This window comes from Geotrypetes seraphini, chromosome 11, assembly GCF_902459505.1.
Source record: "Geotrypetes seraphini chromosome 11, aGeoSer1.1, whole genome shotgun sequence".
Taxonomy (NCBI): domain Eukaryota; kingdom Metazoa; phylum Chordata; class Amphibia; order Gymnophiona; family Dermophiidae; genus Geotrypetes; species Geotrypetes seraphini.
In genome coordinates, this window is record NC_047094.1 from 131,820,309 (window position 1) to 131,840,237 (window position 19,929).

The following is a 19,929-nucleotide window of genomic DNA, read 5'->3' on the forward strand; positions in this document are numbered from 1 at the left end:
TAGCGCCAGCCGCAGCAGTAACAGCTCTGACACTCACAAGTTCCTATGAGTGTTGGAGCTGTTACCTCCACGGCCGGCGCTAAAAACTGCGCTCTGGTTTTGTAAAAAGGGGGGTATATTGGCTACCAAATGAGTAGCATGTCAAATATAAAATGCTGACAAACATACTGAAGTCACTTCATGGTCTTTCAACCAATTATTTGTCTACTATTTGTAAGTTTGAAAATGAAACAAGATCTCTTTGTTTTTTCCCTAAACGTGTCCCAAAATATACAAGAGAACTGGACAACGGGACTATTATAAAACTATCTGGTTATTTCAAAACAAAAAAACAATTCTGGAGCATAATGGAAAGGTATCTTTAACCCAGGCAGCACATTATACTTCTATAGGTGAAAAGTACTAGTGTGACCTGTCACAGTTATTTGCTAATTGAATCATCCAGCAGCTCTGATAATATGAAATTAATAAATAGTTCATTTTTTTTTTTTGACATCCAAATTCCCAGCAAGGGCATGGTAATTGCTCCCAAGAGATCCCAGTTTCTTGATATATACCATATATACTAAATTTGCTTGTACTATGTGGGTTAATTAGAATTAGGTAACATTACACATATGGCCTCTTGTCCATCAAAACTGAATTTTACTAGCAATATAAAAAGGCAACACTATTAACATATTGAAGTTATAGCAGGGCAATCCACTCTAAATGAAAGTATTCCAAAAAAAAACTGGTTAACGTGGTTAAGATGTCAACTTCTGATCGGTAGCAGAAGGAAAAATAACCCAGAAAGGACCAGGAAGACTATTTTAGTCCTCTTTCCATGGTGCTGCTTCATGAAATAGGTTAAATTAAGAGAACTTTACTTACCAGCATGTCCCATGTGAAAAACAATAGTGCTGGGAGCGAAACTGAAACTGGAGATGTTGGTGCCCACTTTTATCCACTATATACAGGTTACAAAACAGGATGAAAAAAAACCGCTCATAAAAGACTTTTTCTTATGCCACAATCACTAAATTACTCTAATAAGAAATGACTACAGCTTTGCAAAAGAACTGGATTTCAGTGACAAGTTTGTTTAGGATCACACAGTGGTGTAGCAAGGGAGGTTTGTGCCCGGGGCGGTAGCGATTGGCATCGCCATGCTGTGCGCCCCCTCCCACCCCCCAATGTACTTCTTGAAATGTTTGCCAATGCAAGCAGCATCTTCCATTTTCCAACTGCTGCTCGCACAGGCCTCGGCTTCCTTCTGTCATGTCCTGATCCCGCAACCAGGAAGTGATGTCAGAAGGGATCTGAGGTTGGCGCGAGCAGCAGGTGGAAGATGCTGCTTGTGCCGGTGAACATTTAAACAGCTATGCAGGGGGCAGGGAGGAAGAGAGGTGCCAGCGCCGGTACCCCCACGAACACAGCATTCAGGGCGGTCCACTCCCCCACAGGGTTGACAACCAAAGGGGAAAAGAATACCCCAGCGGCTGTGATGCACCAAAAGGCATATTTATTCAAAGATGCTTACGATATCTATATGTCCTTATCAGGATGACATTCTGACTATTATCATCATCTCTATTTTAAGCGACTGAGATTTGTCTTTCTTAAGATCTTTCTTTAATTTTATCATTATTTTTTTTCTTCTCTTCTCTTCTTTTTCCTTTCCTTTTGTTTTTGCCCTAATTGTTTCTTTTCTATCCAATATTGTAGTTCTCCCCCCTTCTCCTACTGTTCAAGTCAGTCAATATGTCATGTATATGGTTACTGATACGTTGGTTATTGTAACATAACATAGTAGATGACGGCAGATAAAGACCCGAATGGTCCATCCAGTCTGCCCAACCTGATTCAATTTAAAAATTTTTTTTTTTTTTTCTTCTTAGCTACTTCTGGGCAAGAATCCAAAGCTTTACCCGGTACTGTGCTTGGGTTCCAACTGCCGAAATCTCTGTTAAGACTTACTCCAGGCCATCTACACCCTCCCAGCCATTGAAGCCCTCCCCTGCCCATCCTCCTCCAAACGGCCATACACAGACACAGACCGTGCAAGTCTGCCCAGTAACTGGCCTAGTTCAATATTTAATCTTATTTTCTGATTCTAAATCTTCTGTGTTCATCCCACGCTTCTTTGAACTCAGTCACAGTTTTACTCTCCACCCCCTCTCTCGGGAGCGCATTCCAGGCATCCACCACCCTCTCCGTAAAGTAGAATTTTCTAACATTGCCCCTGAATCTACCACCCCTCAATCTCAAATTATGTCCTCTGGTTTTACCATTTTCCTTTCTCTGGAAAAGATTTTGTTCTACGTTAATACCCTTCAAATATTTGACCGTCTGAATCATATCTCCCCTGTCTCTCCTTTCCTACATATTCAGGGCTTCCAGTCTCTCCTCATACGTCTTCTGGCGCAAGCCTCCTATCATTTTCGTCACCCTCCTCTGGACCGCTTATTTTAACTGTAACCAACTTGAAACTTCGTAAAGGCGATGTATCACATTTTAAATAAGCGTTGAAACTTCACATTTTTGCTCACTGTAAACAATCAGGTTTTCAGGATATCTACAAAGAACATAAATGCTGAGACGTCTCGTAAAAGGTGTTGGGGGAGGCTAAGGGCTCCTTTTACAAAGCTGAGCTAGCGGTTTTAGCGCGCACTAAGTCGCCACGCACGCTAGACGCTAACACCCCAGCAGTCAATGACACCCTTTACCTGACTTGGCACCAGTGCCGGTGCCCGAAGATCCTCCCTCTTCTGGCGCGGCCTGGGCTGGGCGGCGCGTTGGAGATCCTCCTTCTTCTGGGCTGGGCTGGACTGGCTTTGAGCATTTGCGCATGCTCAAAGCCAGTCCAGCCCAGCCCAGCCCAGAAGAAGGAGGATCTCCGATGCACCGCCCAGCCGCGCCAAGTCAGGTAAAGGGTGTCATTGACTGCTCGGGAGGGGGGAAAGTAGGATCGCGGTGGAGGGGGGGCAACGGGAGCGGGGGGGATGCCGGTTCTCAGGGGGGGGAAGCTGGATCGCGGGGAGGGGTTTGGAACAGCGTCTGATTCCTCAAGGGGGGGGGAGAATGGAGCAGCGCCGGTAGCCTCGTGGAGGGGGGGGGAGGAGGTGGAACCAATCAAAGCAGTTTCCCTTACTTCCTATGGGGAAACTTGCTTTGATATACGAGCAATTTGGTTTACGAGCATGCTTCTGGAACAAATTATGCTCGTAAACCAAGGTTCCACTGTATAGAGAACAGATTCAGATTACAGAGATATCTCAGCTAGTCTAAACAACGATCCCTAAATAGCTATGAACAAGTCATGTCTGAATTTTTCTTTAGAAACTACTAATTTTAATGCTTGCTTGGGATCAATAAAGACAAAGAATAATTTTATTCTGATTCCTAAGACACAGGATCAAGAATTCTTGGCAGTGCTTCTGAGTATTCCTAGAAATATCGAGAAAAATTATAATCTTTGATTTCTGAAATTGTTTTTTCTTCTTACACATGTAAAGCCTGGTATTTCCATTTGGAAATTGCAAACAGGGCTTCTAAAATAATCCTCAATCCCCCTTCTCTCTAGTCCATCTTAAAACAAAAAAATAAATAAAAGAAGACTTTCTATTACCTCTCTTGTTAGGTTTCTGATCCTGAAATATGCTTCTCCGAGCTAAAACTTGCCCCTTGCCCTGTAAAATCATGTTCCCCTCCAGACACAGCCCTACTCCACCTGAATACTCACTCCCAACTGGGGCTGACAGAAGGAACCAGCGTTCCCTCCACTCGGCATTCATTTATTTGCTGTTTTGCTCAAGAAGGGACCAATTTCCATTTAGAACTTTCAGTATAATTGGAGAGACATTGTTTAACTCGGGTGAATTTAGAGTTTATGCATTATGGTAGTAAACAGAGGAATCAAATTTCCAGAGTACATACCAGGATGAGCAGTAGCAGCAGAGGAGACAAGACTAACGCAGTGAAGGTATTGGATACTACCGTGGGAGGCCTTTTCTCGGGTTCCCGGAAGAGATGCTATAAAGTAAGATGGAACATTGGTTTATATTCATATCTGTCTAAAAGCAGTCCTTAAAGAGATTTTGGCCTGTCTTTCTAAATACAGCTCAAGACAGCTTCTAGCATCAGTATTCAAGTACAGTCAGCCCTTGTCCCTGAAAAGCTACTTTGTTACCTGAGGCAACGGGAGATAAAGTGACTTACCCAAAGCAAATGGAGTGTCAGTGGCAAACACAGGGGGGGTCTCAATCCACTGTTTGAGCTGCCATGCCATGGCTTCCCTACCGAGCAAATGGTTACAGGTAGGCTTGTTAACTCAGTAGCTTTCTTCTTGCTTCCCTTCTTCTATGGCAGTAGATACTATGTAGAGAATGACACAACAAATTTTTCCCCTTCCCCATGGGAACTCATTTTCCCATCCTGGTGAGTTCAATTCTTGTCCCTGCCCCATTCCTGCAAGCTCTGTCCTCATCTGCACAAGCCTCAGACACTTTAAAATCATATATGTTTGAGGCTTTTGTGTTCAAGGAAGAACTTACAGGAATGGGGTAGGGACAGCGATAGAATCCGCGGGGATGAGACGGGGCAATTGAGTTCCTGCCGGGATGGAGAAAAAATTGTTGTTCATTGGAAGCGCACTGGGTTAGTATGGAACAACGGCATCCTGCAACAAAAGAGAAAACGATTTTGGCCTACCTGAATCTCTGGCTTGGGAACAAAGAGGTTCTTGGATTGGATTGGAGAAGGCACTTCTTCCTCTGGGAACTTGACGACCACGTCAGCCTAGAAAACATTTAAAAAGCTTACAGCTTTTGAGGAGGAGAGCTGCTTTTGCAACTACGCTGCGTTAAGGTCCATCCTGCCCATCTCCTCTATGAAGGTGGTAGCTATGACAACATACCAACCCAAACAGAAATAATTCATGGTTCATTGCGCTGCCTGGAGGCTTCCTGGAAACCAAGCCCCTAAACAATTTTCTCCTCCCATCTGGCTACAATACCCTACTAGCCAGATGCATTAAAACCCTTTCAGGACCAAGGGACATATTTGTCCCATAACTTTAAAATCCTATAAATTTTGATTGGGATAGTCTACAGTTCTAAATTTGATATGTACGGATTCCATATGATACTGCCTTTATGTAAACAAACTGGTTCCGACATTCATTCATTAGCGTCGTTGCTAGATTGACGAGAAGATTCACTTGCCACACTGTCCATAAGCCAGAAGTTTGATTTTTTTTAAATAAAAATAATGATATTTCACAAAAAAAATCAATTTTTTGGCATCTGCAAGCCCTTTTTACCATAAAAATGTCGTCAAAACCACAAAAATTGGCCTACGATCCTTATGGTCCTGAAAAGGTTAACCAGCCATAAGAATTTAGTTCTATATTGTTTTGGGGGGAGGGAAGGGGGTGGTTAATTAAAACCATGGTTTTAGGTATAGAAGCATGCAGCCTGGGAAGAGAGAGTAACCTAGAACCTGAATAATGCACCAACTTACCACATTCCACAGGATGGGGTTCTCCAACGTGGCATCTCCAACTATCAAGAACAGCGTGTACGTGCCCGAGGATGAATCAAACTCGGTCCTCCTCTCTGAAGGGTCCAGCTCAAACCTGTACACATTCTTATTGTCTGGCTCGGCAACAAAGACAACTTCTTGTGCAGTCTTCTGATTGTGCAGGCAGACGAATGTCTGAACGAGAAAGGAAAGTAAGGAGTGGCGGGGGGGGGGGGGGGGGGTGCATGAACCAGCAGATCTAGCAAAACCGGCTTACTCACCAAGCTAATATATACACTGGCACTTTCTACATCTCAGTGCAATGGATATTCATGAAATTACTTTGCATACACTGCCCTTGTGGATATCATGAAAACTTGACTGGCTGAGGTTCCCCTGGGACAGATTTGGGAACCCCTGCTTAAGGGAGAAGAAGGGGTAGTAGAGATTAGGAGTTGGTATGGACACATAGACTGGATAGGAATAGAGAATGACACGGAGACGACTGTCCCTGCCCCATCCCTGCAAGCTTTGTCCTTATCTGTACAAGCCTCGAACACTTAGGATTTTAAAACACTTTCAGGCAAAATTTGATTAATCTTACCATGTTAATGTAATTTTGAAAGTTTTTTCTAATATCGTTGTCTGTATACAGTCTCTTCCTCTGAACTGTTTGTGGTATTGTGGTATATAAAAATAAAGTTATTATTATTAAGACAGAGTTTGATTTTGAACGTCTTGGACTTGTGAGAGACTGTTTATAAAGTGTCCATTAATATGAAAGAAGCCTATTCAGTGGATACCACAATGCTGGGGTGGGTGGGAGGGGATAGGGGGTATTTTCTTTGCTAATGTGAGTGGGGGGAGGTTCTAAGAGCTGAGAACCTTCCCGACTGTGCTAGAACGGATGTAGTGTTCTGTAATGTTATGTGGTTTGTATTTCTCTTTTGCATAATAAAAACACAATTTCACATAAAGTGCTCAAGGTTTGTGCAGACGAGGATAGAGCTTGCAGGAATGGGGCAGGGGCAGGATCAGAACGGGGATGGAGACAGATACCGCGGGAATGGGGCCAGATTTGTCCTCGTGTCATTCTCTCCTTAACCGTTATCTACAGTGAACTATCCAAACTCAAGGTTGACAAAGTTATGGGGCCAGACAACATACACCCCAGAGTACTCAGGGAGTTAAAAGACACCTTGGCGAAACCACTATCAACACTCTTCAATCTCTCCCTTAGCAAGGGAAGAGTCCCGCTAGACTGGAAAACTGCTAATGTCATTTCAATCTCTCCCTTAGCAAGGGAAGAGTCCCGCTAGACTGGAAAACTGCTAATGTCATTCCACTACATAAAAAAGGATGCAGGACGGAAGCCACGAACTACAGACCGGTGAGTCTCACATCAATAGTGAGCAAACTAATGGAAACTCTAATCAAACACCAATTGGATACGGTCTTGAACGAGGGGAATTTGAGAGATCCTCGTCAACATGGGTTCACAAAGGGGAGGTCTTGTCAATCCAACCTGATCAGCTTCTTTGACTGGGTGACGAGGAAGCTGGATATTGGGGAGTCCCTGGACGTCGTGTACTTAGATTTCAGCAAAGCATTCGATAGCGTACCACACCGCAGGTTGTTGAGCAAGATGAACTCTATAGGTTTGGGTGATACCTTAACTACTTGGGTGGGGGACTGGCTAGGAGGTAGACTTCAGAGGGTGGTAGTGAATGGCTCCCCCTCAGAAATGACAGAGGTGATCAGTGGAGTACCGCAGGGTTCGGTCTTGGGCCCAATCTTATTCAACATCTTCATAAGGGACTTGGCTGAGGGGCTTCAGGGTAAATTAACGATATTCGCCGATGACGCCAAATTATGCAATATAGTAGACAAGAACACAACAGGACCTGACATCAAATCCAAGACCGATAGTATGGCACATGACCTCCTCCTACTGGAGAATTGGTCCAGGACCTGGCAACTAAATTTCAACGCCAAAAAATGCAAGGTCATGCATCTTGGCAACAAAAATCCATGTAAGACTTACAGTCTTAATGGTGAGATCCTAGAGAGAACTGTAGCGGAGCGTGACTTAGGGGTAATCATCAGTGAGGACATGAAGACTGCAACTCAAGTGGAGAAAGCTTCATCTAAGGCCAGACAAATCATGGGTTGCATACGCAGGAGTTTCGTTAGCCGTAAGCCCGAAGTCATAATGCCATTATATAGGTCCATGGTGAGACCCCATCTGGAATATTGTGTGCAGTTCTGGAGACCACATTACCGCAAAGATGTGCTGAGACTTGAGTCGGTCCAGCGAATGGCCACACGGATGGTAACAGGGCTCAGGGAGCTCCCATATGAGGAACGGCTGAATAAATTGCAGCTCTACTCCCTAGAGGAACGCAGGGAGAGAGGGGACATGATCGAAACATTCAAATACCTCACGCGCCGTATTGAGGTAGGGGAGAATATCTTCTTCTTCAAGGAACCCACGTCAACACGAGGGCATCCGTGGAAAATCAGGGGAGGGACATTGCATGGCGACACCAGGAAGTACTTCTTCACCGAGAGGGTGGTAGATCGATGGAATAGTCTTCCGATACAGGTAATTGAGGCCAGCAGTGTGCCTGATTTTAAAGCTAAATGGGATCGAAAGGTGGGATCTCTTCACAAAGTGAGGTAGGGGAGGGTCATTGGTGTGGGCAGACTTGATGGGCCTTGGCCCTTATCTGCTGTCACTTTCTATGTTTCTATGCTGGGTGCAATAGTGGATTCAAGTCTAATCATGATGTCACATCGTTAGAACATTAGTTGAGCATCATAAAACCTGTTTTAAAGGAGAATTTAGCTACTTTGATTCATGTTCTTGTTATTAATAAGATTACTATAGTTCATCTTTGTTCAGGCTAGTCAAGGCTTCTCTGGGGAAATCAGTGGATACAATATCCAACTACACGTCTCTCATTAAATATTTTCAGATATGCCAAACATCATAACTTCACATTGCAAACATTATGTTGGTTTTGGGTGAAATTCAGTAGCATGTTTAAACTGCTGTTATTTGCTTTTAATCTGCTCCTGGGACATTACCACGCTATCTGAGCATCCATCTCTATTGCTATGACTTGGATCAGCAGATGCAGTTCTGTAGTGATGGCTTGGACTGTCTGAAATTAAGTTGAAAGAGGGAAAGCTTCACGCTATAGACCCTTCTAGCAAGAATGACACAAAGTAAATTACTGCACTTTCAGGACACTTGTTGAAGGTTTCCTTCTGTGTCTGCTGTTTTTTTTTTTTTACGAGTTTTAACAGAAAGGGGCTCATTTTCAAAGCACTTAAGACACACACAAAGTACCACAGAAACCTATCTAAAATGATCTAGAGCATTTTAATTTTTAGCTCCTGCACTTTGGAATTTTTTTCCACGCTACCTTCATCTAGAAAAATCTTATATATTTCATTCTTTACTGAAAACCTCTCTTTTCTGAACATATCCTGCTGCCTACCTGGGGTGGTGGGAACACAATGACATATCCTGCAGCCTACCTGGGGTGGTGGGAACACAGTGACCACATGATTGATAAAGTGTGCACAGTTTCTCCTTGCGCTCGAGTGAATGTTACTTTCCCATTGATTTATGGAATTCCATTCTTAATTTTTAATATGTTTTTTTTTTTTTTTATTGTTAACCGCTTTGATTTGTCTCTTTAGGCTGTGTTAATTTGCATTAAAGCAACATTAGACTAGACTTCTTAAAGTGCCTCTGCTGTTGTTCCAGGTCATGAAACATTGGCTGTGAAGGTGCTGCAAATGTGCTTCCCACTAAACCCAAACAGGCTTCGACACATTGTCCCTACATAAGACGACAACATGGCTTTGGTATTCCTGCAGCTAGAAGGATGCTAGGTTGCATGAGGAGAGGTATGGCTAGTAGGAAAAAGGAGGTATTTATGCCCCTGTATATGACTCTGATGAGACCTCATTTAGAATATTGTGTATACTTCTGGAGGCCGCACCTTCAAAAAGATATAAAAAGGATGGAGTCGGTCCAGAGGAAGGCTACTAAAATGGTGCGTGGTCTTCATCATAAGGCGTATGGGGATAGACTTAAAGATCTCAGTCTGTATACTTTGGAGGAAAGACGGGAGAGGGGAGATATGATAGAGATGTTTAAATACCTACGTGGCGTAAATGCGCATGAGTCGAGTCTCTTTCATTTGAAAGGAAACTCTGGAATGAGAGGGTAGAGGATGAAGTTAAGAGGCGATAGGCTTGGAGTAATCTAAGGAAATACTTTTTCACAGAAAGGGTGGTAGATGCGTGAAACAGTCTCTCAGAAGAGGTGGTGGAGACAGAGACTGTGTCTGATTTCAAGAAAGCCTGGGATAGGCACGTGGGATCTCTTAGAGAGAGGAAGAGATAATGTTTGCTGTGGTTGGGCAGATTGAATGGGCCATTTGGCCTTTATTTGCCATCATATTTCCATGTTTCTATGGATTCTGTGAACCTATTTGAGATCTGGCCAACACTGTAATATTATGCATGTTGATATGATGCTAACAGAGTAGCTCATTTTATTAAATTATTTAACCCTTAACGTAGCTTAATAAATAGGCTCTTTGATGACTGAGAAAAAGCAGAGAAGAAAGAAACACCCCCTCTCTTGTGCCAAGAACTATATATTTAAACCAATCAATTCACAGCCTTAAAAGGGTATATCTAATAATCACTCATAGTAACTATCTTTCAAAAGAATTATCCAGTTGAACAGAATAAACTTCTTTCTAAATTGTGCTGCACATGTGACGTCTGGAAATATTCTTGTCCTTTATCAAAAAAGGGGTAAACGTTGATTACTTAGGAAAAATTTCCGTACCAACTCTTCAACCACGAGCCAAAGTGATCAGAAAGAGGAAGTTAAAAAGTATAAAAACTGGAAAAACTTTGATCGTTTAAATTTTTCATTCTGGTGAGCAAGTCTTTGCTCCAGTTATAGACTTGAAAGGATGAACACTAATAATTTGGGACATATTTAATTTGATACGGGGCTCATGGACATCTTATGTCACATCTTTGTAATTGATTACTGATGTGAATTAATTTTTGTTTATTTTGGTACATATCCAGGTAGGGGGGGATTATATCTGTCTTAGGTTGGTTCTAAGGTACTTACATTTGGGGGTGGGTGACTGGATGGGAAGATATCAGTAATTAGAATAGGATATGGGTTTTGTTTTGTTTTTTTGCGGTAATCTTTGTTATTGTGTTTTATTGAATAATCATTGGGTGGGTGGGGGAAAAGGAGAAATTAGGTTCTTACCTGCTAATTTACTTTCTTTTAGCTTCTCCAGACCAGTAGAGGTTAACTTTACGAATGGGTATATATCTAATCATGACCAGCAGGTGGAGACTGAAAACAAAACTTTGGGACAGTATATACTATCCTCCCTTCTCTATTTCCCTCAGTCTGCCGAATAGCCAAGCAGAACCAAGAACTGGAAAACAGGAAGAAAACAATACTCCGAACAGGAGTAACAAATAACATACCCAAATGCTGTTGGAAAATGCAGAGGAGAAATACCCGAAGGAAAATGTCCCCACAGCTCGCCAGCTAAGCCAGCCGAGCCACAGCCGCTGTTCTTTAATTCTCCCCGGCCCTAGAAAAATACTAGAACCCGCAGCAAAAAACAAAAACTGCCCGCGAAAACAGCCCCAACAACAACAACAACAACAGACAGGGTGGGGACCTCTACTGGTCTGGAGAAGCTAAAAGAAAGTAAATTAGCAGGTAAGAACCTAATTTCTCCTTCTTTAGCACTCTCCAGACCAGTAGAGGTTAACTTTACGAATGGGACGTACCAAAGCAGTCCCTCTCACGGGCGGGACCCCCGAAGGGCCGATACCAGAACACGCTCACCGAACACCGCGTCCCGACGCGCCTGAACATCTACCCGATAATGTCTAACAAAAGAATACAAGGAGGACCAAACCGCAGCCTTACAAATATCCACCAGAGGCACGAGCGACGACTCAGCCCAAGAAGCCGCCTGACCCCGAGTGGAATGAGCCTTGAGAAACTCCGGAACAGGCTGCTGTTTCAGAAGATAAGCGGAAGCAATCGTCTCCTTGATCCAGCGCGCAATAGTAGCCTTAGAAGCGCCAGCTCCCCGACGAGGACCAGCCAGGAGGACAAAGAGATGATCGGACTTCCGGAATTCCTGGGTCCGCTGCACATCAGAGCGAAGGACCCGACCGACATCCAACTTGCGCAGCTGCCGTTGCTCAGAAGAGCCCTCCCGACCACCCAAGACCGGGAGAACCACCGATTGATTGACATGAAAAGGAGAAACAACCTTCGGCAGAAAGGAAGGAACAGGCCGCAAGATGACCCGCTCCCTAGACAACTCCAAGAAGGGAGCCCTACAAGAGAAAGCCTGCAGCTCAGAAATACGCCTAGCAGAAGTAATGGCCACCAAAAAGACCGCCTTCAAAGTAAGGTCCTTCAAAGAACAGTCGTCCAAGGGCTCGAAAGGCGGGCGCACCAAAACAGAGAGAACCAGATTAAGATCCCAAGAGGGAACCGAGGGCCGTAGGGGAGGCCTAAGCAACTTGGCCGCCCGCAGAAACCGAATCACATCAGGAAGAGCCGATAAACGCTGACCTGACACCAACCCTCGAAAGGTCGACAGGGCCGCAAGATGAACCCGGAGAGAAGACCAAGCCAGGCCTCTATCCAGGCCATCCTGCAAGAACTCTAGAATGTTAGGCAGAGAAGCGCGAAAAGAGGTCACTCCCCGCGCCCGACACCATTCCTCAAAGAGACGCCAAACCCGCACATAAGCCCGAGAGGTAGAAAGCCTCCGGGACCCCAACAGTGTAGCGATCACCTTGTCTGAATATCCCTTCTTGCTAAGGCGACCCCTTTCAAGAGCCACGCCGTAAGACAGAAGAGAGACGGGTCGAACAAGGGAATGGGACCCTGCATCAGAAGGTCGTCCGAGAGAGGCAGAGGAAGAGGAACCGCCACCAGGTGCCTCACCAGATCCGCATACCACGGACGTCGAGGCCAATCCGGAGCCACCAGCACCACCAAACCCGGATGGTGAACAATGCGAAGAAGCACTCTGCCCACCAGCGGCCAAGGAGGGAACACATACAACAGCCCCTCCGTTGGCCACGGCTGGACCAGAGCATCCAGACCCTTGGCCAGCCCTTCCCTGCGACGACTGAAGAAGCGGGGCACTTTGGCGTTGCCACTCGTGGCCATCAGGTCCATCAGGGGCTGCCCCCAATCTTGCACTATCAACCGAAACGCTCCGGCGCCGAGAAACCACTCTCCTGGATCCAGGAAGTGACGACTGAGGAAGTCTGCCTGAACATTTTCTACCCCGGCTATATGAGAAGCCGAGAGGTCCAGAAGATGGGACTCCGCCCAAACCATGAGCCGAGCCGCCTCCTGCGCCACAGGAGTGCTCTTGGTGCCCCCCTGACGATTGACATAAGCCACCGCCGTGGCATTGTCCGACAGGACTCTGACCGACTTGCCCAGCAAAAGGGAGTGGAAAGCTAACAGCGCCAGCCTGACCGCTCTGGTCTCCAACCCGTTGATCGACCAGGAGGCCTCCTCCGCGGACCAGGTGCCCCGAGCTGAGTGGCCCATAAACTGAGCCCCCCAACCGAGGAGACTCGCATCCGTAAGGAGCACCGTCCACTGCGGGAGATCCAGACCCACCCCCTGAACCAGGTGAGGGGTCCGGAGCCACCAGCGCAGACTGCAGCGCGCCAAGCCTCGCAGGGGAACCGGAACATCCAAATCTTGCCTCCGGGGAGACCACCTCCGGAGCAGAGCATACTGAAGAGGACGCATGTGGGCCCGCGCCCACCTCACCACGTCCAGGGACGCCGCCATTGACCCCAGGACTTGGAGGAAATCTCGCGCCCGAGGACCCCGGGACGCCAAAAGCAGGCGAATCTGAGATTGCAATTTGCTCACCCGGGCCTCTGGAAGGAAGACCTTCCCCAAGGAGATGTCGAACATAACCCCAAGGCACTCCAGACGCTGAGCCGGGACCAACCGACTCTTGGAAAGGTTGACCACCCAGCCCAGCGACCGGAGAAACTCCACCACCCGAGCCGTAACCCGGGAGCTCTCCTGCAACGACTTTGCCCGAATCAACCAGTCGTCCAGGTAGGGGTGAACCAGGATGCCCACCGACCGCAAGGCTGCCGCGACGACCACCATTACCGTGGTGAACGTCCGAGGAGCCGTGGCCAGACCAAAGGGAAGCGCACAGAACTGAAAGTGCCGCCCCAAGATCGCAAAGCGAAGGAAGTGCTGATGAGAGGCCCGAATTGGAACCTGCAAGTAGGCCTCCGTCAGATCGAGAGACGTAAGAAACTCCCCCGGCTGAACCGCCAGAATGACCGACCGCAGCGTTTCCATGCGGAAAGACGGAATCTTGAGAGCTCTGTTGACCCCTTTCAAATCCCGGATGGGCCGAAAGGTCCCCTCCTTTATGGCCACCACAAAGTAAATGGAGTACCTGCCGGTGCCCCACTCCGTAGGGGACACCGGCACCACTGCCTCGAGATCTAGCAAACGCTGAAGGGTCTGACGAAAAGCCTGCGTCTTCCATGGAGTCTGACATGGAGAAGCGAGGAAAAGGTCCGGCAGAGAGCGGGTAAACTCCAGAGCGTAACCGTCCCGCACCACCTCAAGGACCCACTGATCGGACGCGATCTCGGCCCATTTGGGGAAAAATTTGCGCAGCCGGGCCCCCACCGGAACCAAAGGGGGCGCCGGCAAGGAGTCATTGCGCAGGACGGGAAGCGGGGGAACCGGCGGAGGGATTCCCTGCCCCCCGACGGGCCCCCCGAAAGGGCTGCATGCGCTGGAAGAACCGACCCCGGGAAAAACCCTGAGCCGGGAAAGAAGCAGCCCCACGCCCCGGGCGATACTTGCGAAATTCCCGCAAACGCCCCCGGGCAGCCCCACACCTAGACGCAGGGCGGGCACGGTCCTCAGGCAGACGGGGCACCTTCGAGTCCGTCAGAGTCTGAATCAACTCATCTAATTCCTCTCCAAACAAAAAGACCCCCTAAAGGGAACTTTAGTAAACTTAGCTTTGGACGCAGAATCCGCCGCCCAAGCGCGCAGCCACAAAATACGCCGCGCGGCCATGCCATAGACTTAGCCGAAATCCGCACCAAGTCATAAAGAGCATCTGAGAGGAACGAGGCAGCCATCGCAATCTTCGCTACCTCCTGATCCACTAGAGACCAGTCATCAGACTCCCGATCCAGGACACGCTCAGCCCACCGAAACACGGCGCGAGCGACTAGCTCCCCACAAACAGCCGCCTGGACCCCAAAGGCAGAGACATCAAAATCATACTTAAGAAGAGTCTCTAACGCACGCGCCTCCGAGACCCTAAGAGCAGAACCGTCCATAACAGGCACGGTATGCCGCTTAGGAAGTGCCGAGACCACCGCGTTCCCCATTGGCGAAATTAAGGTAGCCCTACCTCCCTCCGGGACGGGATACCCAAGAGCCAAGGCGCACACCAAACGAAACTGCGCCCATAGGCCACTGCGCCAACACAAAATCCCGCAAATCCTGACGCACAGGAAAAGAGCGGGAACCAGGACAGACCCCCTGAAGCAGAGGGGCCCCCATACGCGGGGTCTCCGGCGGCGCCACTGCAAAAATGCAGCACCAAGGAGACCTGCTACACAGGTCTAAAAGCTCATCCCTCTGAATAAAAAAGCGCACCACGGACGCATCTGCTCTGGAAGACGGGAAACCCGCCGCCCCGCTGCCAACAGGCGTCCCCTCTAGAGGATCCTGGAAGCCCGCCAAAGCAGCCAGGTCCTCAACCAGGCCAACACGCTCCTCCGCCCACCAATTCGCAATCCAAGCCCCCCCGCGGGCGCTTGGATGAGGGAGGAGGAAGAGGGGACGCCAAACGAAAAGAGGGAGGCAAAGCCATAGGGGGCGCGGAGGGAAACCCCCCCCGAAACCCCCCAGGCGCACGTGGGACCCCCAAAAGTCCGCACAAAGAAAGAAAATAAATTGGGGGCAAAAAACCCCTGGGGGTCCCCAGGGACTCCCTGCCCCAGCAGGGGTCCATGCTGAAACCTGCCCCTGTGTTCGCCATACAGGGGGAAGGTCACCTGAGGTTGCAGACAAAATGGAGGGGCCAGACAGAGAAGATGGCGGTTTTCCCGCCAAAAAAGCTCCCTCCATAGCCTGAAGCGGCTGAGAAACCTGAATAGTCTCAGCCGCTAAAGCAGGCAAGCCGGCATCAGCTGTCAAAAAATCAGCTGAGAGGGAATCCTTCGGGGAATCCCTCCGTGGGCGGTTGTGGAAGACCGGGCTTCCCCACTGCTCCAAGCCGACTCGCGAGGCACCATCGGCGGGGAGCTCTGGGCGCCTGCAGCCGCTGCCGACGGAGCTCCACCACCTCACCGACCCAAACCGCCGAGTTCAGGCCGGCCGCGAGTGCCTCGCGGCTGGACTAAAATTGTGGCCTACTCCCCCGGAGAAGGGCACAATTGCTCCAGACGCGACCTAGCTATAAAAAAGTGCTGGTTACATGAAAAAATACAGTAAAATACAGTTTTCTTAAAGGGAAACAACCCTTCAGACCAGCACTACCTCAGGATTTTTTATTTTTTATTTTTTTTTTTTTTTTACAGAACAGACTCCACAGGCTCTCGAAGCAATATGCCTTGCTTGACTTAGGGGGCAAGGCTTACTGCTGAGGCTCCTCTAAAAAAATGTGGGGAGGTGGAGGAAGTGGGGGGAGGGACCCCGCTCGTGACCCGCCGGGTTTGACACCCCCGAGGTCGGACGGACCCCCAAACAGGGCCCGACCAAGCTCCGTCCAGCCAAAAACAGGGACAATAAACCCCTAAACAAATTCCAACAGCCCTACCAAGAGAGATGGGTACAGATCACTCAACACCTGCTGGAGACTGAAAGAAGACTGAGGGAAATAGAGAAGGGAGGATAGTATATACTGTCCCAAAGTTTTGTTTTCAGTCTCCACCTGCTGGTCATGATTAGATATATACCCATTCGTAAAGTTAACCTCTACTGGTCTGGAGAGTGCTAAAGAATGGTTGATTAAAAACATGTGTATGTTGAATGTGCTTTTATTGTGTTATTACATGTTACATTTGTTGTATTGCACTATTAAAGTTTTAAAAATCAATAAAGAATTAAAAAAAAAAAAGTAATCTCATTGATTCCAAGAAAGCCTGAAACTAAACAGCTGTCGGTAGTCAAGACAGACTCATCAGTTTTTGGAGGAACTCATTGTGCCACACCTATAAGATGGAGAGAACAATTGTCATACAAAAAGGGAATTATAACAAACTTAGAGATATGGGGGCCATTGATAATATATTGCAATGAATAGAATGAATGGATACACAAAACCAAAGTGGAATTATCCCAATCAGAATGGTGCACACTAAAAGTATCCTTCAACTCATCTGATAAATCCAAATGCCTTTATTCATCTAAAGTCTCATAAAATACATCCAATGACTCAATGATCTCATAAAAAAGGTTCTAGAATGAATGGATAACATTTTCCATTATAAGTACAATGCAAGTGATGGGTTGGATGGGGGGGGGGTATTTTGAGTTTTATTAAATGATTGGATAAGTAAAAAGAATATTTCATAGGATGTATTATTGTTAAATATGATAGATGTTCAAGTGATGTATTTAAATGTCAATTGTCAATTTTATTGATACACTAGTAAGAGGTAAAAAGTAAGAGGTAAAAATGAATAAAGATTTACAAAAAAAAAAAAAAAGAGAGACAGACTCATCCCCCCTTTTCTACAGTCATTCCTGTAATGGATGACAATTCAGAGGGCAGTTTAATTTCTACTGGTTTTAGGGAAGTTGAGGCATCTCCTTCTTACAGTGTTGTCTAGTTGTTCAATTTTATTACGAGGCACTGGCCTATACTTTGAGAGCTCCTGATCATCCAATTTTCTTCCATTTTCTGCTAGCTCTGAAACCTTTTTAGCAAATTCTCAGAAAAAAAAAGCACAAAATTGAGGGATAATTGTAAAAAGAATGCCTTCAGTTCTCTTCGCAACATGCCAGATTTGCTCTGATAACCCCTTAACGAGTCTCTGAATTCTTTAGGGGTGGGGGGTAGCAGGGGAGATAACAACTGCAAGCATTGGCACCTCCATTTCTTCAGGGACCATCACATTACTTCCTTGCTCTTTCCAAAATCGCTGAAGCTGTACCAGATTCTGGCATGCATTGGGGTCCATTAGGAAAAAAGAAAAAAATCTAGCTTCCTTCCCAATGTCTCCCCACCTATCATGGAGTCAAGATCCACCCCACACTGGCTAGGTACCAATATCAAGGATGAAACAGGGGCAAGCAGATGCAGGACATCATTCAATTAAAGCTTCATGTTACATCACACGCTCTTGCTACAGGACTACAAACTGGCATCGCAGGCTCTAGTAGGTGAATCGCCTATTTCCTTTTTCATACCTTCAAACTGGTGGCGATTAAACAGGCAAAGCGGCTCCCATGTCAGGCGGTAGGGAGCGTGTGGCACAGTGGTTTGAGCTACAGCCTCAGCACCCTGAGATTGTGGGTTTAAATCCCATGCTGCTCCTTGTGTCCTTGGGCAAGTCACTTAAACCCCCCATTACCCCAGGTACATTAGATAAGAGTGTGAGCCTGCCAGGATAGATAGGGAAAATGTTTGAGCGTCCAATACTTAGATTATAAGTGGTATAAATACTAAAAATAAATAATAAACCTTCAACTTGGGTCATGAACTTTCATTTCCCCACCCTCTGGACTTTCTCGGGAACCTGAAATCCGCATTGGTAATCTGTGAAGGCGCTGTGAGCCAGTGCATGCTTACAGGCATCTTTCTTCTTCCAGAACAGGATAACTGTTAAGCTGGAAATCATGCACTGCTCGATATGCTCTCTCCTGTTGCTACCGTTTCCCTACTTTGGATAAGCATGGGGGGGGGGGGGGGGAGTAGGTGAGGAAGAAAGCGGAGTGGTGGTCTGCTGAGGAAAAGGAACATGGAAGGTTGGACATCTGCTATTTTGCTTTGGTCATCACGATAGGTGATAGAACTGCTCAACCCACGCCAGTTCAAAAAGTATTCAACAACGTACGCACGAGGATGAAAGCTTGGGAAACCCTGCTACAACACACACACGAGAGAAAGGTGGCGAGTTCATACTGCCTGCTGACCTGATGTGGCGTGAGTTCAGCTCCTGTGTTCACATCCACCAGCTGGAAGGAGAGGGCAAAGTTTTGATGACTGTCAGCAGTAAAGGTTCCTGTAACTTTAGTTGGGTACATTACTCTACAGAGAAAAAGAAAAGAAATGGTGTGATAAATGCTAAAAACAGGACTTTGGAGGCATTCTGCAAGCCAATGAATGTGTTTACCTAGTGTAAAAATCCTTTTCTAAATTATCATCACTTCTCTTTCCCCAATGTACAGCAAAGTAGGACTAAATGTCAATTAACAACCCTTTTTAAAAACCATAGCGCAGTTTTTAGTGCCAGCAACTGGGTCAGACCAGTGGTCCATTGTGCTCACGCAGGGGCCCATAAGTCAAAGACCAGTGCCCTAACTGAGACCAGCCCTACCCGCGTATGCTCCAGTTCAGCAGGAACTTGTCTAACTTCGTCTTAAGTTCCTGGAGGGTGTTTTTCCCTATGACAGACTCCGGAAGAGCGTTCCAGTTTTCTACCACTCTCTGGGTGAAGAAGAACTTCCTTACGTTTGTACGGAATCTATCCCCTTTTAACTTTAGAGAGTGCCCTCTCGTTCTTTCTACCTTGGATGGCGAACAACCTGTCTTTATCTACTAAGTCTATTCCCTTCAACGGCGGTAACAGCTCCGGCACTCATGCGCTGCCATGTCTGGCACTAAAAACCATGCTATGGTTTTGTAAAAAAGGGGGGGGAGGGAGAACGTTGAATTATGCTTATTTATTAATGTGTTAATCGCAGCATTAACCACGATTAACATGCAGCCCTAGGGCAAAGTTGTGGTGCTATGGGAAGGGCCGTCCCAGCAAAATATACACAAGGAGTTAAATAAAAGCTCACGGTGTTTCCTGCACATACTTATGTATCCACAGACCCCACCCAGAAATGCATTTAAGAGAAATGAGCCTGCAGGGGCAGAAAATCACCTCATTAAGGCCCTCTTTTACAAAGCATTTTAGTGCAGGCCGGCGCGGTAAATGCCCCGAAGCCCAGAGGAATTTAATAGGCTTTGGGGCTTTTGTTGCGCAGCACCTTCTAGCGTCACTTTGTAAAAAGGGGACCTAAAGCTTTTCAGTACTATGAAAATGAGCAAAGTTCAATGGTCATTCATAGCACAAATCTTTCAAAACCGAACGTGA

General features: G+C 46.8%; 1 protein-coding gene across 2 annotated transcripts in view; it reads right to left on the minus strand.

The window, feature by feature from the left end:
• Nucleotides 1-19,929, minus strand: part of RPN2 (ribophorin II) — a 73,783-nt gene that overhangs the window by 15,732 nt on the left and 38,122 nt on the right. For both annotated transcript variants that reach the window (XM_033963691.1, XM_033963692.1), the window contains exons 11-15: nt 18,761-18,875; nt 5,503-5,697; nt 4,693-4,779; nt 3,919-4,014; nt 874-949 (exon numbers count right to left, since the gene is read on the minus strand). In XM_033963691.1, coding sequence (XP_033819582.1) covers nt 874-949; nt 3,919-4,014; nt 4,693-4,779; nt 5,503-5,697; nt 18,761-18,875 — 569 coding nt within the window. The remainder of the gene's footprint in view (nt 1-873; nt 950-3,918; nt 4,015-4,692; nt 4,780-5,502; nt 5,698-18,760; nt 18,876-19,929) is intronic.